Here is a 22,135-nt window from a genome sequence, read left to right as displayed (position 1 = left end):
TTTATTATTTCCACATAGATTTATCATAATCAATTGCAAAAAAATTCTGTTTTGCTGAATTAAATTTGGGAAGACTAACACAAACATTAAATATTCCATCCCCGAATTAAATTATTTAACCCCTTTGTAGCAAACTACCATAATATTTAAAATAACCCTTACAAGTTACAATAACCAGTTAAACTTCATGTCATATTTCAAGATGAAGCAATGCAAAAAAACCAGAAAGCAAGTTTCAGACTAACCAGATGATCGACAACCCAGCCCGGCCCGAAGAGTCATACCATATAGGTCATCCCGACTTCGATTACATTCATGTGAGGTACTTTCATGGTGGCAGCACCTCCCCTGCAGTTTCTCCTCAAGAACGCATAGAAGTAATTCACCACCAGCTTCTTCAAAAACACCGATTCCTTCGTCGCCCGGACATCCCCCTGACCCAGCAGGTACGTAAATCCCGATCCCGAAGCCTCCCGCAGCGCCGACAGCTCGTACTCCAGGCTCGGATCTTCCTCGCCGGACATCGTGCTTGCCGGAAGCCCCTCAGAAAACAGCCTCCTTTCACTCTGCTGCATCAATGGCTCCTTCAGCTCCTCGATCCCACCGAATTCAGGAACGGCAAAGTCGTCCGACGATCGAACAGACACGCTGTCGAGATCCTGCTCGTCGATGCTCCTCTCCAGGGCGAGCTCCTGCGCCTCCTTCCTCAGAAACTTCTCGAGGCTCTCGACCAGGAGCATCTCGAACGCCCGGTGATCCTCTTTTCTTACATCCTTGTAACCATACCTCGCGATGCAGCGGAACATGTGGTAGTCTTTCGGGCAAACCCGCCGGAACAAGAACCGTTCTTCGTGGGGAACCACCGGGATCGGGACATACTTGATGCAGACGAACACCACCGTCGAATGGATGGCGGGAAGATTCAGAAGAAACTGTCCGAACACGGACGGGATCCCCTGAACAAGTTCGTTGTACAGCAGCCCGATCCCGGGAACTCGTACCGTCCCGAGAGTCGATCCGAGGTCGTACATGACGTCCATCGACAGCTTCCCGCGCACCTCGCTCTGGTATTTCAGCACGCTGCCGTAATTCCACGTGTACATTATGCAGAGGAAGATCGACGCGAAGGCGAGCGGGAGCCAACCGCCTTCCGTGATCTTGGACAGAACGGCGGACATGTAGATCAGCTCGATCGATCCGAAGACGAGGGGGAAGGCGAGGGCGAAGGCCAAGTTCGTCTGCCAGATGAGAAGCATGACGAGGGTCACCAAGACGGTGCTGACGAGCATGACGCCAACCTCGGCGATGCCGTACGCGTTCGCTATTTCTGTCGTGCTTCTGAAGACGGCGACAACGACGATGCACATGACCATCAGGAAGTAGTTGATTACCGGGATGTAGATTTGGCCCATGAGTTTTTTTGATGTATGGACGATCTTTAATCTCGGGAAGCACCCGAGAGCCATGGCTTGCTTGACGCAGGAAAACGACGCAGATATCATCGCCTGGCTAGCGATCACGGCAGCGAATGTGGCTATGACAAACACGGGCCAGAAAATAGGGACTGCAGCATTTATCGCAAGTATGTCAAGCCAAGTTCAAAGAAACAACGCGTAAACGACAAATATGCTCAGAAACATCACCTGGAACAGAATCGTAGAATATTCGCGGAGCTGCATTAGGGTGTTTCATGAGGAATGCAGCTTGACCCATGTAGGCTAAGAGGAGGCAGGGGAAAACCACAACAGTGAATGCAATCTGCAGCATTTGGTCGAGATTAGATTGTCAAAACGATAACGAAATAGGCGTAAGACAACAAAGTCGGGTGACAGATTAACAACCTGTATGGATGGGACTGAGAAATGCCCTAAATCTGCAAACATTGCTTCAGCACCTGCAATGTTATCCTTTTCAATTTGATTTTCAGAAGCTTAGAAAATCCGATATTTCGGAATAAAGCAATCACGACTAACCGGTGATGCATAAAACGCAACCCCCAAGTGATGACCATGCGTTCGCGCCGTTTTTCTTGAAGAAAAGATAAATATAGAAAGGGTTTACCGCCCTTAACACACTCATATCGTACTTGATCATATTGTAGAGACCGATAACCCCCAAGCTGAAGAACCATAGAGCAAGTGCAGGAGCAAATGTGAAGCCTACTTTACTTGTTCCAAACCTTTGTATGCTAAACAGACCGATAAGAATTACGATGGAAGTAATGACGAGAGCATCTGAAAACAAGAAAAGAAAAACAATTGCTTCCCCAAAAACATATTTGAACTTGATGACATGAACCAACTACTGTCTGCTAGGATCATGTATTCAGAGGCCTAATTCAATGATCGGCGAAAAACTGGATATGAAACTCTACGACAAGTTAAGGACAACTAACCTGTGCCGAATCCAGGGATCTTACCCTGCAGACCACTCACCGCAGACATTACTGCAAAACAAGAACCAGATCAAGACATACAGGCAAAAATATTTTCTGATTTAGCCATTGCAGTGATATGTCGAATACCTGAGATGGCTGGAGTCAGAATGCCATCCCCGATAATCATAGACGTTCCCATCAGAACGAGCAGCAAGAGAAGCTTCTTCAAATACGGTTTGTGCTCCAATATCTCCTTTATGCCTAAAGCCCTTTCCAGTTCTGGCGTGGGCAGCTTGAGCTTGAAACTGGATATATGTTCATCAGCAGGCTGACGGTTTGGGAGAAGATTGACATTTGCATATCTGCAGATCAACGAGTACAACGCAAACGTTCCTCCTGTTATTATAACCACCATTGTCAACCATATCCTATTCTTAGAGTTAGATCACAAAAGTTGCTAGGGTTTTGCCAAAGGTACCTTACCTTCTCCATTATCATTCGCCTTAAGCACCACGAATACATATTTCGTCAAAGGAATGAGAGCAATGGTGTAAATAACCAGCGACAACGTCCCCAGGACATCGACATCCGATGTAATGGGCACCTTGCTGAATACATCAGTGAAGACATACAGAGGACTTGTGCCCATGTCACCATATACAACACCAAGTGTTTGAAATCCTAATGCTAAAACTCCCCAGAGTGATGTGTCCTGCAAACACCATATACAGTTCTTCACATTCCACCAAATTCAATAGCTACGATGGTGAATTCAAATTTTCCCTCAGTTTTCAGGCAAACAGCAGATGACAACGAAGGAAACATTAGCCCTAAGAAACAGGATTTGAGAATTTCCCCAATTTGATTGGATTCAAAAGTTGATTAGGTTTTCTAAAAATAGCTCTCTCTAACCTAATCGAATCACCAAAGACAAATTCCATCAGTTGCAGTTAACGAAAAGTGGAAAAAGCGATCCATCGACCAATAGGTAATCACTCGAATTTCGATCAAAGGATTTTCGATCTTTAACCTTTTTGTGGTGGCTATGTGAACTGGCAATCTCCATAGCTTCGACATCCAAGGAATCGACTCTCCTCGGCTTCTTCACTAGCCTTCTGCGCACACTTCCAGTTCCGTACGATTCGCCGTCTTCCTGGCTTCCGCCAAAGTACAGAGGCGGAGGCTCCGCGTTCACTGCAGTTCCATCCACCCACCGCCACGATCCGCCGCCGCCGCCGCCGCTGGAACTGCTCCCCAACAACCTCACGCTGCTCTCTTCGATCCCGTCCTCCTCCATTTCTCGGGCTTCAACCGCCGGCAACGATCGATCCAACCTCGAAAATGAGTTGTGCTCCTATTCCGAGTACCGATTGGTGGGAAGTAAACTCACGTGCGATTCTATCCCTGCGAGACTTTGGAAAGCTGTCGGGCGAGGCGACGGCGGAACACCATTTCTACCGGCAGCTATAGAAGATCCCGGGACCTCCAAGACCAGTTGAATTATTGTTCTATGCAATTGCAACCCATATTGAACGGTGTGGATCTACCCGGCGTTCGGGTCCCGAACACATAAAATAAGTCATAGATAGCTGTCGTTTTTCCGTTTCCGCATATGTTTGTTCCAAATAATTCTCTTTCTTCCAATAATAGTCTTGTCTATCAATTAATTTTTTTAATAGAAATGTGTATTAAAAAATTTTACGAACAAACATTATATTTTTATAAATTATTTTCAAAAATTATAAAAAATTTTGTAACATTTTAAATTAAAATCAAGTGCTTGTTTTGTGTATACTGTAAAATAATTATTGGGTTCAATACTTTGTATTAAAAAATTTGTATATTTTTATTGGGAATTTGTGACTTGTTTAAATTTTTTTTTTAGAGTTTTAGAATTTTATAAATATAATAAAATAGAGTATTTAATTAATAATTAATTACAAAAATATTTTTTCCGTTATAAATACAAGAATTATATTTACTTTAGTATCGAAAATTTAAAAATATTTATTATAATGATAGTTGTGAATTTTTAAGTAAATTATTCTTTAATTTTATTTTGTAATTGAATAATATTTATGTAAATAAATATGATTGAAAAAATATTTATAATGAGTATGATATATATGGTAACTAAATAAAATGAATATAACTCTTGTAACAGTAAACTCAAAAATAGAAAATGTAGTACTATTATTTTTATTGTTGGCTAGCGGAAGTAATAAATATTTAATTTATCATATCACTTTCAACGTAATGTATACTTCTACATTAGTTTATCTTAATTAAAAAAATATCAATTTTTATTATAGTAAATGTAATTCATAATATTATTATTTTTTATTAAAAAATATTTTTAATTTAGTAATGTATTTCCTACTTAATATAATTAATATCTTTATTAATATTTTTCATTATTTTTTTATCAGGAGTATTTTTGTTTTTTTCACTATAAACTAATATAATACTAATATTTAAAAATCTACATATAAAAAGCAAATGATACTGATTTTATGGGACGAATGTAATATTTATTTATTTATTTACAAAACCAAAAATCTCACAATTATCTTATATGCATTCACTGATCAATGAAATACTAATATTTATTAAAAATTTTATAGTTGATAAATAATGTCAAACAACCTTGTAAATGATAAGCTTCAATAGATTATTACTAGTTAGATTTTAGACATTCATCTGATTATTACTAGTTAGATTTTAGATTGTTTTGAAATGAGATGAGCTTCAATAGAAGATTTGTGTATTCGCGATTTGAGCCCAAATATTATGAAGGTTTATTTGGTTGTTGATCCAGAAATTGTTTTGTGTCGCTAAAGGTGATCCCTGTGATGACGAATCTAACAAAAACAGAATTTTCCAACTGTGAAAATCTAAATTTGTTACAACAAACTCTATAGTGAGAGTGAATGGTTGTGGTGTGTGTTTTGGGTCTAGGGAACAATAAAAAAAAATAAATGTATTGATTTCATGAGCTACGTAATTCGATTGTATCCATGTATTTTTATATTTCGATAATGATTCTCCCAAAAACCCCTCATATGTAAGTTAGTCGCAGCTGATATTAAAATATTTAATAGTAGATATTCATGTATACTTATAGATATTTAATAGTAGATTAAATATAATATATGGGTAAGAGCAATAATACTCTTTCCATTATATAAGTATGGGTGAGTAAATAATTGTATCCTAAAATATTAATAGTATTTTTTATGTGTAAATTAATGATATTATTGTAATAATATATAAAATATATATTTTTATTATTTATTTATTTATGTGAGAACCCCACTACTCAGTGACTAACAAAATAAATGAATAGATTGATTTTGGGACCGATGAAAATATATTTAGATGAGAATCAATTGGTTATTAAAAAATAAATAAATAAATTTCAAAGGAATAATTGTATTTTATATTTTAATGTGAACTAGTTATTAAAATTGATGTTTTTTTTTTTTAATAAAAATGAGATATTGCATGGCTAAATATGGGAGGGGGTTCAACCCCCTCCCCGCCCAGCTCCCCTGCCTCATTTCACATACAGTGTATGCATAAAATATATGTACGTATATATATAACTAAACCAGTCCACAATTGGGCTGTTGGGTTTGAAAATTATAAATATAAGAAAAATTATAATAATTACAATTTAATAAAATACATACAATATATATTATTTTATAAAGAATAAAATATTTTATAATATAAATAAATAAAATTTAGAAATATATATGTAAATATAATATAAATTTATAATCAAATTATACAAATTAATACGGATTTATATTATTATATTGATCAAATCAATACACTATATATATAAGAGAATAAATTCTGCATTATAACAACTATTTTTAATTTTAAAATATAAATATTTATGCACGCCAAATACTCCTTTTAATGACAATAAAAGTTCACTAAATAATGATACAGTACCTAATTATCTGTATAGTAAGCGAACCATGTGTGTAGATGACCTAGAGGACATTAGAAACTTGAACCCATGACCTCTCGGCCAGAAATCCACCACTAGGTCATCTCTTACAAGACCCCAAATAAAATAGTAGTTGCAGACTCACAAACAGAAGTAATAATAATAATAATAATAATAAGCTTAAAATTTACATGGTAAAAATCAATCACAACAAAAATATGTGTCGAAATCCCATACAAAGAATGCCTTTTACTTAAAAACCAAGAATGAAAACATCGGTTTTGAACATATCTTTAAACACTTATTCTGTTTGGTTCAAATTCAATAAAAATAAACAATGCAACTTCCATCTACTTAATCTCACCTAAACCATTGCAGATCATAAACACTTAAAAAAATTCACAACACACAGAGCCACTTAACTAAGATGGATAATATACAAACAACACTAGATAATGAGCAAGAACAAGAACAAGAACACACCTGTCTGCATATCAGGGTAAATCCAATCTTCACAAGATCCATAACCATGAGACACCGGATCCAATCGCCAGGCCAATGACCAGGTACAGCACAAGAACAGTCCCTGCAATTTCCGCATATTGTATCTGCACAGTTTTGGGAGCCAAGATCATCAGCACACTGGTTAAGTACCCGTTGGTAAGACCCAAAAGGCACGTCAAGATGGTGACAGGAATCTCGGTTCGGATGAGCTCAGGACCGTGCAAGCAACCATAGTAAAGAGGGAGAAACAGTAGCCTTACAAACGAGGCGATGATTGCAATTCGAGCACTCTTCATTAGATAAAGGGAAGTTAGAGACTTCCCAAGAAGATCGAAGATGTTAAATCCCATTATTAGGATGACAGGGTACCAATCCTTTAAAGTCCCCGAATGCACATCTTCTGTTAGAGGTCCCGGAAATATACTCAATGTTGTGAGGTAAATCATCACCATGCCCGATCCATACCATTTCATGGCCCCAACAATATCCCACAATGTTGATCTCCAAAGCTTTCCGGTAAGATCACCTTTATGTTCTTTCTCCTCATTTTTAGCCGATTTTTTCAGATTGTAGTAGTATTTGATCACAGGAAGCCTATGTACCACATTGTAGAAGATGATGTTCAATAGCATCACTGTTATGGTGACAATGAAATACAGATTTGCACCTTGTCGAAGCCCATTGGCATCTTGAGCATACAGAGCCTTGGTTAAGATCCTTAAAGTAGAAACAAGAACACCTGCAATTCAGAATCAATTGTTCTGTGTTCATATGCAAGGGATAGCTCTATACGAATTCAAACCACCATCAACAAGAGATGAAAAAGAACATCAAAAACAAATGGATCCAAACAAAATGGCTAGCCTGTTGTTATTGCAAACTAATTCACTGGCAATTGAAAATAGGCAAACTTCCAATACTCCATAGCTCAATGAATAGATCAAGCATTCACAATAGACCAATAATTCAAAGCTACAATATCAAGTGCACCAATTGTTGAAGAAGTAAACTAATCTGGCCAATGAAGCATAAATTAGGGCTGAAAGGAAGAAGAAGAGTAGCAATAGGTTTACCTGAGGCAGCAGTTCCAACATACACAGCCTGAGTATACCTCCCCGGCAACTCTCCGGCATTCCCTACAACGCCGCCCTGCACCAATCCATTAGCTAATCCAGTCAATCCGACCAGTCCTACCGTCGCGTAATACCCGCCGTAAACACCAACTCTCCCCTTCACATAACAAACATCTATAAACGGCATCGCCACAAGCGCCACCAGGAACAAGGCGTACCCTACGTTGATCCTCACAAATGCATCGGACTTGTGAGCGAATGCAACAATCGACGGCAACGACACGAGCTCCAATAGAATTTCAGCGACCGTGAACACGCGATTGATGGGTACGCCAGGGTAGAGATGCGTGAAGTAATCGACAGCTAAGATGAAAGCATTCCATGGGAGGAGGTATCCTGCGCCTAATGTCAAGTAGATTATATAGGCAAGGTGGAATGAGTCTTTCGGAATGTCATCAGCTTCGGCGATCAAAAGAGCTTCCGATTCCGAGTCGCCGTCAGCTGCGGCGGCGGCGGCGCTGATCGTTACGGCCATCGGAGAATTTAACCGGGAAATAACTTAGAGTGTGTTTCTCGTTTGGCCAAACTACTGTGAAGTTACCTGGCACAGTAAAAGTAGTTTCAGCGACAACCCTCTCCTCTCCGAGCCGACATGCTTCCAGCACAGACAAGTTCTGCCTTTTGGTAGATTTTACTTGTTTTAAAAGGTAGAAGAATAGCGGCAGTGCAAAAATACAATAAATCAATTGTTTTGATTATTTTAATAATTATAGGGCGTCTTTGGTTGACTTTAGAAAAAATTGGTTTGGTATTAAAATAATATTTGATTAGATTTTTTTGGTGAGATGAAAAAATTATATTTTCTCCCTCCATGAGAGTAAAAAGTATTTATTATTATTATTATTATTTTTTTGTTGTTGTGAGTGTAGTTATAATAATGAAAAAATAAGGTACTTATACAGTTATATGATTATTTATAAAAATGAAACTATTGTTTTGTAACGGACAAAAATAATAAATACGACTATTATATTAGGACGAAATGAGTATTTTTTTTAAGAAACACATAGTAGTAAAATTTTGAAAATTTAATTTTAAAAAAACCCATAATCTAATAAAATATACTCACTCCCTTTTAAAACTATACTTTTAGCTACGCATAAAAAAAAAAATAATAATAAATAAAAATTCAAATTTATTTTAAAATTCAATCAAATTCAAATCCAAAGTCAATTTTCTCAAACTACCTCAAAATAAACACACTATTATTATATACTCTTTCCATTTTACATAGTTTATTTACTATTTTTATTTCAATAATTTATCATTTTATTTTTTAAAAATATAATTATATATTTTAATTATATTTAAAAATATTTAATTTATAAATCTTTTTAATTAAATTATTTAATTATATTAATTTTAATATTTTTTAATTACTTACTAATTACGCAATTAAAATTTTATACCAATTAAAGTAGACAAATGAGTCGATTCTCTGCAGAAACCGACAGAACTAAAAGTTTATATATTAGAGCGCTTTTGCCTCTAATTGGAGGATACTGTACTGCGCTTAACCGGAGGGAAGTGGGAACTACTCTTAATTTTTTCTGCAAATTGTATAATCTTTAGGGGGTAAACAAAAATATTCCCTAATAATGATTGCGATATAATTATTATATGGCATCCGCTACGATAGTGAAGTAAAAGATCTTCCCCCATAAATATTTAAATGTTAGTATGACGTGGGTTCATAAAAAATGGTTTAAATTTTCAAATGGTAATATTGCTAACTAATTAACATAAATGATTATATTAATCATTAATTTATTGTTAGTATGATTATTAATCATTTAACACTTTCAAGCGCGAATCACGTGTATATATATAATTTTTTTTGTTTGAAATATTTGCTTTATGAGAAATATATCTATAATACTCCTTCATTTTCAAAAGAGTTGTTTTATTTTTTCATTTTCGTTTGTCCCAAAACAATTGTCTTGTTTCCTTATTTAGTAATCGTGGTTCTCACTTTATAAAAAAAAATTATTCATACTTTTCCAAACTACCCCTAATTATTACTCTAATTTACTTTTTAAAATCCTTTAAAACCGTAAGGACATTTTCATACTTTACCAAACTACCCCTAATTATTACTATAATTTACTTTTTAAAATCCTTTAAAACGTAAGGACATTTTAATCTTTTACATTCTATTTTATACTCACTTTCAATTAAATACTATTATTCATTAATTTCGGTGCCAACTCCCAACAAAACGCTTCTTCGGAGGAAGTATAAAAAATATTAGTTTGGTTGTTTTTGTAAAAAAATATTTTTTTTAAAAAAATTAATGTACCACATATTTAGGCAGTTTAGATCATCTTAAAAAATAAGCAGCAACCCAAAGTAGAAGGAGACGACAAAGCAAAAAACAGTTAAACTATTATTTAAAGATTTTAAATTAAAGCATAAAAAATAATTTTTAAAATTTTTTTTATTTATATTTTAAAAATTAAAATTATTCAAAAGATATACCATTCGTTTTTTTATATTTTAAAAATATATTATAGTATAAATTATAATATATCAATTTGGTGTCTCAATTTTAAATTTTAATCCAAGTATAATATATAATTTTTTTAAAAAAAATTAATTCATTTTTTTTTATAGTTTTATTAAAATATAATATATAAATTAATTATTTTTATATTATATTATAGTATTGTATTATTTATTTATTATTATTATTATTATAGATAAAATAGTAATTTGGATTGAAAAGTGCCCAATATGCTTCTGAAAAATACTTTTCAACTTAAAAATTGCTTCTGCTTTTTAGCAGAAGCCAATGTAAATAGGTGCAAACTGTTTTGTTTAGAAGTATAAGCCAAAAGCTTTTGGCAGAAGCAGCCAAACGGAGCCTTGTTCTTTTATATTGACATATATAGTTTTTTATACTTCACTTGTAAAATATCTTTTCAAAAAATTTTACAAAACAAATTAATATTTTTTGCTGAATTTTGTGAAAGTATAAATATTATATATATTAAAAATAGAGCTATTATTAAAATTATTTGTGCATGCACACTCAGATGCACACTCAATATATCAATTTATTAATTTAGTAATTTAGTAATTGTGATATGTGCTTAATAATAAACTATTTTTATATTTCACATACAATTATTTACATCTGCTAATTTTTATTTTTTTTTATGATTTATATATAATACACTCTTCCTCCTATAAAAGTAGCATTTTTTGATCCCGTACATATGTTTAGGAAAAAAATTTTTTTGAAAAAATAATAAAAGTAAAATGAGTGTAAATATTTTTAAGTCTGCATATCGATTTGGTTTATAAATAAACAAAATTTTTCGTAATGGGCCGATCCAGATTTCGGCCCATTAAACTTTTGCATATGCGCCAGCGCGATTATCCGCAAGTCTATTTTGAAAGATACTACTGTTCTTGAGTGCTCTCTGTGTTCAACGAAATGCGTGCAGATCTTCTGTGAAGATTTGTTTTCCAAATTAGTGTACGTGCTACATTTAATTCTACCTCAAGTTAGTTCCAGGTGTTTCTGGACTCTAGAATCCTTGCGGGTGAGGAAGGGGATTTTTCTAGAGCGGGAAATGAATTCGAGCTCCATGCTTATTGCTTCCACCGCCGCGGTTAGCATCAATCATCTGGTATGAGTTTTTGAACGTGATTCTATTCGATGTATCATCAGTTTTGATGTGGTGACTGTTTGGTTTGGGGAAGCAGGCGATTTTACTTATTTATTTTTGTTATGAGTTGTTAGTCTGTGGAGTGAATTTATTTGTTGATGCAGGGGTTGGGACTGAGAAGAAACAATTTGCATAGTTGCAGTAGAGGATCAAAAACAGTTGCTTACTATGGCCTCAGAAACCCTCCTTACAAACTTGTGAGGATTGTGACTATATTTAGTTGAATACAACAATGAGATAAAATGCTTCTGTATACAAGATAAGTTTTTCTGTAACTAGTGTAGCATTTTCTCATGAAAATTTTGCTGTTTGAGAATATAGATTGTCCCCTCCATAGAGGAACTTCTGTGCCATGTGTTTTTTGGGATTTTCGGTGGACAAGAAAATGGTAGGAGAGATTAAAAAAAAAAGAATCAAGTTCAAAAGATTATAGTGAAAAGAGATCATGAAAAATTAGGAGTTATAATCAACAATCAGTCATAGCTTTTCTGTTTTCTTTTTCCTTCATGAAATCCTTAAAACCAAATGTAGAGTTAGGATTGTCAAGTTAGTGATTCTCAGAATCTACAATGCCTTGATGATAGCTTATCATGTTTTGACTTTTGAGTTGGTGCTGTATGACCCCAGGCCAGAAAAAAAGGGAGTTGTTTATTAACACCTTTCCTGTTGAGTTATTGTGAGGTTTTGAAATTTTAATTGTTTATTCATGATTTTATGATATTAACAGCTTATTGTGTATTGCAATTCATTAACAGTTACTTATGCTTAAGAAGGGTATAGACAGGCAAAGTTGGTCTTTGTAATGCGTTTTAACTATTGATCCCGGTGTGCTCCTCAACATCACTCATTTTATATTATCCTTTATTCGTTTTAGGATGCACTAGAACCATACATGAGTCAAAAAACACTTGAAGTCCATTGGGGCAAGCATCATCGGGCTTATTTAGAATCACTTAACAAGCAGCTTGAGAAGAATGACATACTCTATGGGTGTACCATGGATGAGCTAATCCGGGTGACATATAACAACGGCAATCCTTTACCTGAATTCAATAATGCGGCACAGGTGATTCTTTGCTGATTTCTCTGTTTTTCCTTATCTTTGAATCACATTAGAAATAAGTGATTAGTTTGTCAATTGTTGTTGATATAATTGACATGCAATCCTATCAATTGCTTTATGCCTTCAGTTCAGAATTCATCAAATTTGCATTTTAGTTAACTTCCCGTGAACTATTATTCTTGGATACAAAATATACATACTGATAATCCAGTCTCTCCTGCTTCTTGCTTGTGCCTTGTTCTTTATCTGCATAGCCCCTCTTGATTCTTTGAGGTTTCAATTTCCATAATCAGCACAGCACTTCACACCTGACTGAGTTGGATGTGCAAGTTCATGGCCTATGTATTTTTCAAGCATATTTCACACTGTAGCTTCTCGTAAACAAATCTCTAATGTCTATTAGCTGGAATTTATTCAAGAATTCTGTGCTAATGTAAAACATGAACGCATGTGAATGAAACCCGAGTTTTTTTTTTGTTTTCCTCTCAACAGAAGAATGTGATATTTCTTGTTTATCTTCAAGGATTCAAACATAAAATTAATGGGAGCTTATTTAGTTGTATATACTCACTCATTTAGGTATGGAATCATGACTTCTTCTGGGACTCTATGCAACCTGGTGGGGGTGAGCCACCCACTCTGGGTCTGCTCCAACAGATAGAAAAGGATTTCGAGTCATTCGCCAATTTTAAAGAGAAATTCATCGAAGCAGCCCTGACTTCATTTGGATCTGGATGGGTGTGGTTAGTTTGTAAGTTATCTATAGCTTATCTACTAATTTGGTGCTGAATTGTTGCTTTGATATAAAATGTACTAAGTTGAACTAAACTATGCACTAGTTTTCGCCATTAAATATACTCCCATCGACATAAATGCACCTTCTTTACTAAGCTTAATTTCTTGGTCTTCACTATGATACATTCACTAGTTTCCTTATTTTATTGTTGCAGTGAAGCGAGAGAAAAAATGCCTCGAGATCGTTAAAACATCAAATGCAGTCAATCCTCTCGTGTGGAACGACATTGTAAGAATCTTATATATATATATATCTATATATTTCCATCTTTAACTTCTTTTTCCAGAGTTTTTGCTGCTTATTGGTAATATTTTCGAGTATGTCTTAATTGTTGCTTAATTGTTGCAGCCAATTATCTGTCTGGATATGTGGGAGGTATACTCTCCTCTCTCTCTCTCTCTCTCTCTCTCTCTCTCTCACACACACACACACACACATGTGCAGGTGTGCTTGCACAATATATCTTCCTACCCTCCCTCTAATCGAATTCTGCCTTGTTTCTGCAGCATGCTTATTATTTGGATTATCAGGTAATCTGAAATCTACATTTCCAAACTTTCAACAATTATTTTGTCAGTGAACTCAATTTGTTGAGTTCATTTGAAACAGAATGATAAAGCCAAGTATGTCGACGCATTCATGAACCACCTCGTCTCATGGAATGCTGCAGCTGCACGAATGGCGCGCGCCCAGGCTTTTGTGAATTTAGGCGAGCCCAAAATTCCTGTGGCATGAACCAAATGCACCCACCCCCTCCTCCCCATCTTCTCCATGAGGATATTTATTATTGAGAGAAAAAGGAAAAACTAGTAAGATGCTGAAAACTCTCTCATTTCTTTAGAAATGATCTACCTGGTAATGCCTTTGCCTCAACTTGGTAATTTTATTATCACAGCTTTTTATGCCAATAGTTATTTAATTTAATATTTGTAGGAGAAACTTGTTCATTTTTATTGTAACAGTAGAAAAGGAAATTACATAGATCTGTAATGTGTTTAGTTTGCTATAAGAAATACTAGTAATAATCTATGCTGAAGGGTTTGTTTGGTTGCGGTAAATAAGTTCTGGATTTTAATTTTTGTTTAAATAGTAGTACTTTTTTGTAACATGAGAATTCGCAGCTGCTACTCTTCTTCCAGTGTTCGTTCGAACGTAATAATATGCAAACTAGGCTCGACAAGGCAGATCATATTAGGCGGACAAGATCTAGAGACATTGGTTTGAACTTGTTTAAATAGTATTTTGATTCTTTGTTTGTTTCAAATAATAATAAAGATACCTATATATATATATATATATGGTGTGTTTGTTTGTGAGTTTTAGTTTTTAGATTTGAATTTTTAAATAGTAAAAATTTGAATTTGAATAATTGTTTGATGTGATATAAATAGAGATTGATGTGATGTTTTGAATGTAAAATAATTTTGTAATATAATATAAAAAAAAAAAAGTTATTGATGTGATATTTTTTTAAAAAAAAACAATCCTAATAGTAAAGTTCGTAAATAAAATTCTGTCGGTAAAACCCATAGAAGAACACAACCATAATATTTTTATAATGATAATATAGTAAAAATTTATTATATTATTATAAAATACTAATTGAGAGTTGACGTTAGAAACAATTGAGCACCATCAGTTCACGGTTCAGTGAATAATGGAATCGAAACCGGCAAACTAGCGGTTCAAACCGCCGGTTCGTATCGGTTGGGGTTGGGAATGTCTGGCCTCGCTATGCATTATTTTATTTGTATCAGCTCATTTGCTTTGTGTTTCTTTGTCAATTTTTCGAGTCTGTTCTTTTTGTTTTTCAAGCCAATACATTTCTTCAAAATATTATACAATTACTTATATTTTATATATATATATATAAATTATTTTCTAAATTATTTCACAAAATCAATACACCTTTCATCTCATGGACTTTCCTCTTCAGTAAAATATATATATATCAAATATTATTTAAATATAAGATTTAAATTAAATTTTTATTTAAATAATTTAATAATCTCAACGTCCCTGCCTCCCAATTCAAAATTCTTATTTACCATTTTTTGTTACTCAATACCCTTAACTTTGATATTATATTTATTGAATAGGGTCAAATTGCCTATACAAAGCCCAAGTTTGTATTGTTTTTTTTTTGTGGGTTTCTACTGTAATTTTAGTGTTCATCAAATTTTTTGTTCATAAAAAATATTAAATTAAATATTTATTTTTTATATTATAATATTAAAAAATAATTTATATTTAAATATTAGAACAAACACGTTTTTATATCATATCAAATAATTATTTTAATTCAAAAAATTTACTATTTAAATTCTTAAAAAAAAATTGAACCTTCAATTAACTTTAAAATATACTTGTGTTATTATTATTACTATTTTTAAAAAATAAAGAATATGTAAAAGGAAAAGTAAAAAAGCCTAAAAGAAACGCAGCACAAACCAAAAGCAAGGGAAAAGAAAATTCTCGAAAATCGTCGGGATGAATTCGACAAATCAATGTTAACAAACGATACATTCGCATCAAAGTTTTAAGTGCGAAAGGTGAGGCATCGGCGTGTGGATTGGTGGTTGCCGCTGGTCAAGCATCTCCAGTCCGTCAGGTATTTTCAGTAGCTAAGTAAATTCGTGCTATTGTTGTTTTTGAAATATTAGGGTTTGAGTTTGAATCTGCGTCACTGTTTTCGTAGCGGAGAACGCTCGCAGGATTTGATCTGTTGAGTTCACGGTGGCGTAGTTTTGAAGGATTCTCATCACTGGACGTCGATTTCCAGGTAAGTATCTATGGCTACAGCTTCCACAATCTCTGCAATCCGCGGTACAGCGTATTTTTTAGCAATGTGGAGTTTAGAGCTGAGCAATTCTATAATTTCTAGCATGTTTCGTGCCATTTCTAACTTCTAAAACTAGCCACTCTTTCAAAGGTAATGGAATAGAATAATTTTTAATTGATAATCTTCCAAACAAGAATGGAAACATGTTTGTCATGCAAGAAATCCTTTCATACCACTAACCTGACAACGCTACCTTCATCAAGGCAAACAAGGATCATTAGTCCACCCAGTTTTATGAAAGTTCCAAAATCCAGGGAAGATTTGTTCTTTAACCTTGATGAAATTAAGAATTAGTATAAAAGGGTTAATGCCCTGTATGTATAGTAAGAAAGTATGCATTAGCATATACAATGTAGTTTTCTAGTTTTTTATCCATCCGGTAAATTGCTATTGCACAACTAATTAGATCAAGTCGAATTCTGAGACCCCAACAATCAGCTTCTTTTTAACACAGAAATTTCTTGTATCTCAAGATCATTAGATAAACTACGTTGATTTAGATATGCTTTTACCATTTGCTATCTTCATGAATTTCTATATTGCTACTGGACATCAACTGGTACTAATTAAGTTGAATTCTAATACCCTATCAAGCAGCATTTAACATAAATGTCATGCATCTCAAGCTTCTGACACGTTGAAAAATGCATTAGATCTAAGTTGTGTTGATGTAGATCTGTTTGTAACTTTTGCTATTTTCAGAAATCCCAATATTGCTACTGTCTATCTATACATTAAGTCGAATTCTAAAACCCCATTGGCAACGTGTTGAAAAATGTGTTAGATCTAAGTTATGCTGTTGTATATCCCTTTTTAACCTTTGCTATCTTCAGGAATGTCATTTCTGATGCGTTTATATGGTCAAGCAAAGCCCAAGAATTTTTTGCTCGTATCTTGCTACTCTACGCTTACTTCAGGTCTAAAGCAACTTCCAATATAATTCAGAATAGCTTCTTCCTTAACAAACCTCACTAGCCGAGACAAACACACACACATACCTATACATATATATATATATATGCTCTCAGGAAAGATCTGGTTTGGTATACTTTCAGAAAACCATGTCTGAGCTGTTCTTCAGCTTAACGGCGCAAAGGCAGCTACTGCAGTTTTTGTTCAGCATAATCTTCTTCCACTGCTCTGAATATTTCCTCGCACTCGCCTTCCATGGCCGAGACAGCGTAAACTTCAACTCTCTTCTAATCAGCAAAAGCTACGCAGTAGCCATGCTCTGTGCTCTGCTAGAATACTCTCTCGAAGCTCATTTCTTCCCGGGAATGAAACAACACTGGCTGATAAGCAACGCCGGATTGGCCATGGTGGTTCTTGGCGAACTCATAAGAAAGGCGGCTATAATAACTGCCGGCAGATCTTTCACACATCTGATCAGACGGAACCATGAGGAGCATCACAAGCTGGTTACCCACGGGATTTACGCCTTTGTTCGGCATCCCAGCTACTGCGGCTTTCTCATCTGGGCTGTCGGCACGCAGGTAATGCTCTGCAACCCGCTGTCGACTGTTGCGTTTGCTATTGTTGTTTGGCAATTCTTTCGGGATAGGATACCCTATGAAGAGTTCTTTTTGAGGCGATTCTTCGAGGGCGAGTATGATGAGTACGCGCGGCATACGCCTTCTGGAGTCCCGTTCATCAGGTGATTTATGTCATGTTATTCTTTGCTTTAGAACAATTTGGGGAGTTTTTAGTGTTGTGATTGTGTAATCTTAATCGAAATTTAAATTGGTACTATATATAAGGTTGTTATGTTAACTTATTCATATTGTCTTTCTGGTTTTTTGTAATCTTCGTATGGCATTTTAGATCTTTTTTTTTTTTTTTTTTTTGTGTGTTGATGTTTTGGGGAAGAGGAAAACTCATTGATATCCAATAGTTTGGGTTATTGTTACTGCTTTATTTACTTACTCACATTTAAGAATTATAACATATTTATTAATAATACTATCTCCGACATCAAATTATAAGAATGGATATTGTATATTTAATTGTGATAAAAACTTTTATCTTTTAGGTTAAAGAGACATTTTTTTTAGTAAAAAATAAGCATTTTTTTTTTAGTTTTTTCACTTAAAAGTAAAAGTTTTTATTTTATCTATTTTTCTTAAAATTATATTGGGAGAAAATTACATCATTATACATTATTTAATTTTTATAAAAAATAAAAAATATGAAATTTATATTGGTAAGCAATTACAGTAATTTGTTTACAAATAATATATTTATTATTAAAATTATTATTTGCTTCAATTATAAACAAAAAAAAAAATATTAATAAATATTATATAATTATTAGTTATATAGGAAAATAATAACATATAGTATTATTATACAATATATCAATATTTATTATACTTCCTCTATCCGAGAGATTGTCATTTTTCATTTTCTCAAATTTACTATTTTTTAATTTAGTAATTAGATAACATATGTAACATAATAAATACTAAACGTTTTTATTTATATATTTTAGTTTAATATTTAATTTAATTACTTATTAAATTTATTATTTCAATTATTATTTTTTATAAAAAAAAAGATAATTGTATTAATAAATATATTATTTTAATATTTTAATATTTATTACTTGTATAAATTAATATTTTATCCATTTCAACTTAATTTACACTTTTCCATTTTTGTCTGTCTAATTAACAATGGACACTTCTTATTTTTGTTGTAAAAGTTACTAAATCAAAACATACTTAACAAATATAAATCAATTTCATTAACTAAATAATATATAATATAATAAGTATGTCTTATGTAAATTGTCTTTTTTGTAAAAATATAATTAAAATTCATAATTTATAATATTTTTTTATTTTAATTAAATTATTTAGTCATATTAATTTTAATTTATAATTATTTTTATTATAGTATAATTATTTTAACTAATATATTTTTTAATTACTTATCAATAATTATATTATACCTAAAACTTGTGTATCCAACTATGGACAAATTGAGATAGTATAATTTATTGAAATCTCTTTTTATTGATAGAGATTTTATACCATAAAGATTTTTGTAATTTAATATGCTAATTCAATAAAATTTACAAACTATAAAATTTTATAAATTGCTAGATACTTTTAAGATTTCAAATCATTTTCAAAATTTAGAATTAAATATCTTTAATTTTTTTAAAAAAAAAAATAAAAAATAAAAATCTGAATTGAATTTAAGATTTTAATTTACTTTTTAAAAAAAAAAAAATCTGAATTAATACGTTAAATTTTAAAAATCTAATAGAACGTTAGAAAATTTGATTCTGGACAACTTGTCCATGCATTATCATGGCCTTTATTGGGTTGAGCTAACACGTAATGTTGAGTTCTTCGAATCTGACAAGACTTTCCCTGTCTTGGACTCTCAGATTTGGACGTGATTGCGATGTTTCCAAAACGAAGAAAGCAACGCAGAAGATGTCTACCGAGCAGTGGCGCCTGCGCGCAAGGTGTTCGACGAATTGCCTAAACGCCTGATTACGTAACATTTTCTTATTAGCTAACACATTCTTACGTTATTAATAAATACAATCTATTTTACAGACTCTCAGAAAGGCAGCAATTTCATAGTTAATGTTTTCAATCAAATCTCAAAAACCTCAAAAACAACCCTTTTCAATTCAATGGCATAATCGAAAAGACTGTCTAAATTTGTGTTCTAACTGATTATAAGGTAGTGGCAGCTCATCTCGCACTTATTGTAGCTCACACTTTACAGTATCTTTTCTATGTCATCTTTCATAGAGATCATTATTGACTTATTGTATAATCTGCAAATAGTAAAGAATGCAGGTTTATGCTATTTTTCTCTGCACTCTAATGGCAGAACTCTGTATCTTTTCTTGTCTTGACAGTATGAGTAGAACATGTGGTTTCTCCTAGCCCACTCCATCCCTGCTCTCTGCCGGCTCGACAGCTTCGCAAACTGCTCGCCGCCAACAGGATCTAAGCTCGAAAGAGTCCTCCTCGAACACAAAAGATGAGTATGATTCTTCTGATTCCATACACACCCTTCCATTTCAATTCCTCTCATTGATGCCACAAATGGAGCATATTTATAATCGACAGGGTATTTTCCTCCATGAGTTGCCCACTCTGATCCATCCCAGATTGTCGTGTAAACCGACATCGGCTTTGATGGATAAATCGAGGAGATAGCCGCATCATGAACAACTTCTCTTACAGGTATATCATCCACCATGAACCTGCCATTTTGTTAATCGGGTAAATTATATAACACTCTCTCATGTTTTAGTAAAAATGCACATGCTTTATTTATCGCGTGAAACCTCTTTGTGTTAATGTAAAACTTACATATAATACCCTTTTCGTCCAAAACTTATATTTGATTGTAAATTCAGACTTAAATTATTCAAGTTTTTGTACAATAAAAGAGGTAAAATATTTTGAATGATCTTTTTTGAATAAAATAAATAAATAAATAATTGATCGGTCCTTCATTTTTATAATTTTTATAAAAATTAGATAACAAATTATCTTAAAAAAACTATAAAACGGAGAATTAATCGATTATTTACTTATATATTATATTAAAAATTGACTATTGAATATATTTACCTTTTTTATTTGTATAGAACTCATATAATTAAGTTCATATTTACAACCAAATATCAATTTTAGACGAACAAGGTATTTTGTGCAAATTTTACGTTAAAACAAAGGGGTTTCACACAGGAAATAAAACAAAGTGTGTTTTGTGTATTTTCGCTCAAACATAAAGGCGTGTTATATAGTTTACCCTCGTTAATTTCTATGTGTGTGTTATTTTCTCAACCAATTTCAGTGCCTTTTAGATCAAGAAAATTGAAAAATGTTAAAGTTTCTTACACTACATGATGTATGTTCCACAAGATGCTGAAGTTGTGAAATCCTTTGGTGGGATCGAACCAGAGGTGAAACTTCTCTTCCCTTCCTGTTTTTACGCTCCCATTGCCGTATATGTTAGTTTGTAGAACCCATCTTCCTCTTTTCTCATGGCCTAGAAGCTCGATATCCATCTCATCGTGGTTGTGTGGAAATGCATCTGCATTCGATAGCTGAAAAATATTTCATTATCACGACGCATATTATTACATTATAGTATGAATTAGAGTGATTATGAACCTTACATAGTATGCCACTACAACACCTGATGTAAAACCCGCCGGCAGCTTTATAGCGCCATTGAAGAACCCATAGTAATATTTGTTCTTCGACACTATTCCTGATCCTGCATAAACCCGAAAAAAATCCCAACAAAACCCACACAAATTTTTTAAAATCCACAAAAGAACACGACTTTATGATTGTTCTTGATGTATTTAGTTACCTGAGAGCTTATCTAAGCTAAAATTCACACCTCTCCCATCCTTCCTCGCGTGAACATTAGTCCTTCCGAAGAACACATTACAAGTTTGATTAACCGATTGCATCCTAAACCTACTAGTCGGCTCATAGGCTGCATAAATCCCGACTATCCAGCTGAAAACTAGAATGTAAGAGTATAGGAATGCAGAGATTGCCATGGATGAGGAGTTAAGGAATGATGAACATTAATACTAATAAGTTTGTGCTTAGTTGTTTCAAGCTGTCTGGATCTTGCAAGAATGGATAATCCCTATGCTTTAATTCTTTGGTGATGCAATTAATTTAGTTAGCAATAGAGAGTGGATAATAGTTTGGGAGTTTTGTGTGCATGGAAATGTTTTGAAAAAGTAGCTTTTTAGATCATAGCTTGGAGTCTGTAGGGGTAGGGGCTA

The 22,135-nt window shown here is 33.4% G+C and overlaps 5 protein-coding genes and 1 long non-coding RNA gene across 9 annotated transcripts; 3 read left to right on the top strand and 3 right to left on the bottom strand.

Annotated features, from left to right (window-relative positions):
• LOC127245549 (putative potassium transporter 12) lies at positions 1-3,915 on the bottom strand. Of its 2 annotated transcripts, XM_051266520.1 has the most exons (8): positions 3,408-3,915; positions 2,861-3,089; positions 2,525-2,773; positions 2,396-2,446; positions 1,974-2,234; positions 1,842-1,894; positions 1,644-1,758; positions 2-1,564 (listed from the first exon to the last, which is right to left on the bottom strand). In XM_051266520.1, exons 1-8 carry the CDS (start codon positions 3,672-3,674, stop codon positions 279-281), a joined length of 2,511 nt encoding a protein of 836 aa, XP_051122477.1. In that variant the 5' UTR covers positions 3,675-3,915; the 3' UTR covers positions 2-278. The 2 variants fall into 2 exon arrangements, with proteins under 2 accessions (XP_051122478.1, XP_051122477.1); XM_051266521.1 differs by lacking the exon at positions 3,408-3,915 and having other exon boundaries at positions 1-1,564; positions 2,525-2,739; positions 2,856-2,920.
• Positions 3,916-6,553: 2,638 nt separating this feature from the next.
• Positions 6,554-8,611, bottom strand: LOC127245526 (equilibrative nucleotide transporter 1-like). Its single transcript, XM_051266476.1, has 2 exons — positions 7,916-8,611; positions 6,554-7,581 (listed from the first exon to the last, which is right to left on the bottom strand). The coding sequence occupies exons 1-2, from the start codon at positions 8,448-8,450 to the stop codon at positions 6,851-6,853; spliced, it is 1,266 nt and encodes a 421-aa protein (XP_051122433.1). The 5' UTR covers positions 8,451-8,611; the 3' UTR covers positions 6,554-6,850.
• Positions 8,612-11,373: 2,762 nt separating this feature from the next.
• On the top strand, positions 11,374-14,595 carry LOC127245712 (superoxide dismutase [Fe] 3, chloroplastic). Its single transcript, XM_051266727.1, has 8 exons — positions 11,374-11,610; positions 11,754-11,846; positions 12,524-12,715; positions 13,292-13,463; positions 13,663-13,736; positions 13,857-13,883; positions 14,015-14,038; positions 14,118-14,595. The coding sequence occupies exons 1-8, from the start codon at positions 11,554-11,556 to the stop codon at positions 14,241-14,243; spliced, it is 765 nt and encodes a 254-aa protein (XP_051122684.1). The 5' UTR covers positions 11,374-11,553; the 3' UTR covers positions 14,244-14,595.
• Positions 14,596-15,939: 1,344 nt separating this feature from the next.
• Positions 15,940-18,124, top strand: LOC127245240 (protein-S-isoprenylcysteine O-methyltransferase A-like). 3 transcript variants are annotated; one of them, XM_051265991.1, is made up of 4 exons: positions 15,940-16,119; positions 16,207-16,290; positions 17,184-17,267; positions 17,406-18,124. In XM_051265991.1, exons 3-4 carry the CDS (start codon positions 17,208-17,210, stop codon positions 18,006-18,008), a joined length of 663 nt encoding a protein of 220 aa, XP_051121948.1. In that variant the 5' UTR covers positions 15,940-16,119; positions 16,207-16,290; positions 17,184-17,207; the 3' UTR covers positions 18,009-18,124. The 3 variants fall into 3 exon arrangements, with proteins under 3 accessions (XP_051121948.1, XP_051121947.1, XP_051121949.1); XM_051265990.1 differs by having other exon boundaries at positions 15,941-16,119; positions 17,379-18,124; XM_051265992.1 differs by lacking the exons at positions 15,940-16,119; positions 16,207-16,290 and adding an exon at positions 17,384-17,393 and having other exon boundaries at positions 17,186-17,267; positions 17,432-18,124.
• A 1,529-nt stretch (positions 18,125-19,653) lies between these two features.
• LOC127245552 (uncharacterized) lies at positions 19,654-21,284 on the top strand. Its single transcript, XR_007837449.1, has 4 exons — positions 19,654-19,825; positions 20,231-20,359; positions 20,445-20,561; positions 21,191-21,284. It is a non-coding gene; the product is annotated as an uncharacterized LOC127245552 (long non-coding RNA).
• LOC127245551 (probable xyloglucan endotransglucosylase/hydrolase protein 33) lies at positions 19,983-21,901 on the bottom strand. Its single transcript, XM_051266523.1, has 4 exons — positions 21,706-21,901; positions 21,506-21,606; positions 21,225-21,433; positions 19,983-20,581 (listed from the first exon to the last, which is right to left on the bottom strand). The coding sequence occupies exons 1-4, from the start codon at positions 21,899-21,901 to the stop codon at positions 20,176-20,178; spliced, it is 912 nt and encodes a 303-aa protein (XP_051122480.1). The 3' UTR covers positions 19,983-20,175.
• Between the last annotated feature and the right edge of the window lie 234 nt (positions 21,902-22,135).

This window comes from Andrographis paniculata, unplaced genomic scaffold, assembly GCF_009805555.1.
Source record: "Andrographis paniculata isolate CXL003 unplaced genomic scaffold, ASM980555v1 Contig22END, whole genome shotgun sequence".
NCBI lineage: Eukaryota > Viridiplantae > Streptophyta > Magnoliopsida > Lamiales > Acanthaceae > Andrographis > Andrographis paniculata.
Note: the sequence above shows the minus strand (reverse complement) of the source record. Positions and strands in the feature narration are given on the sequence as shown.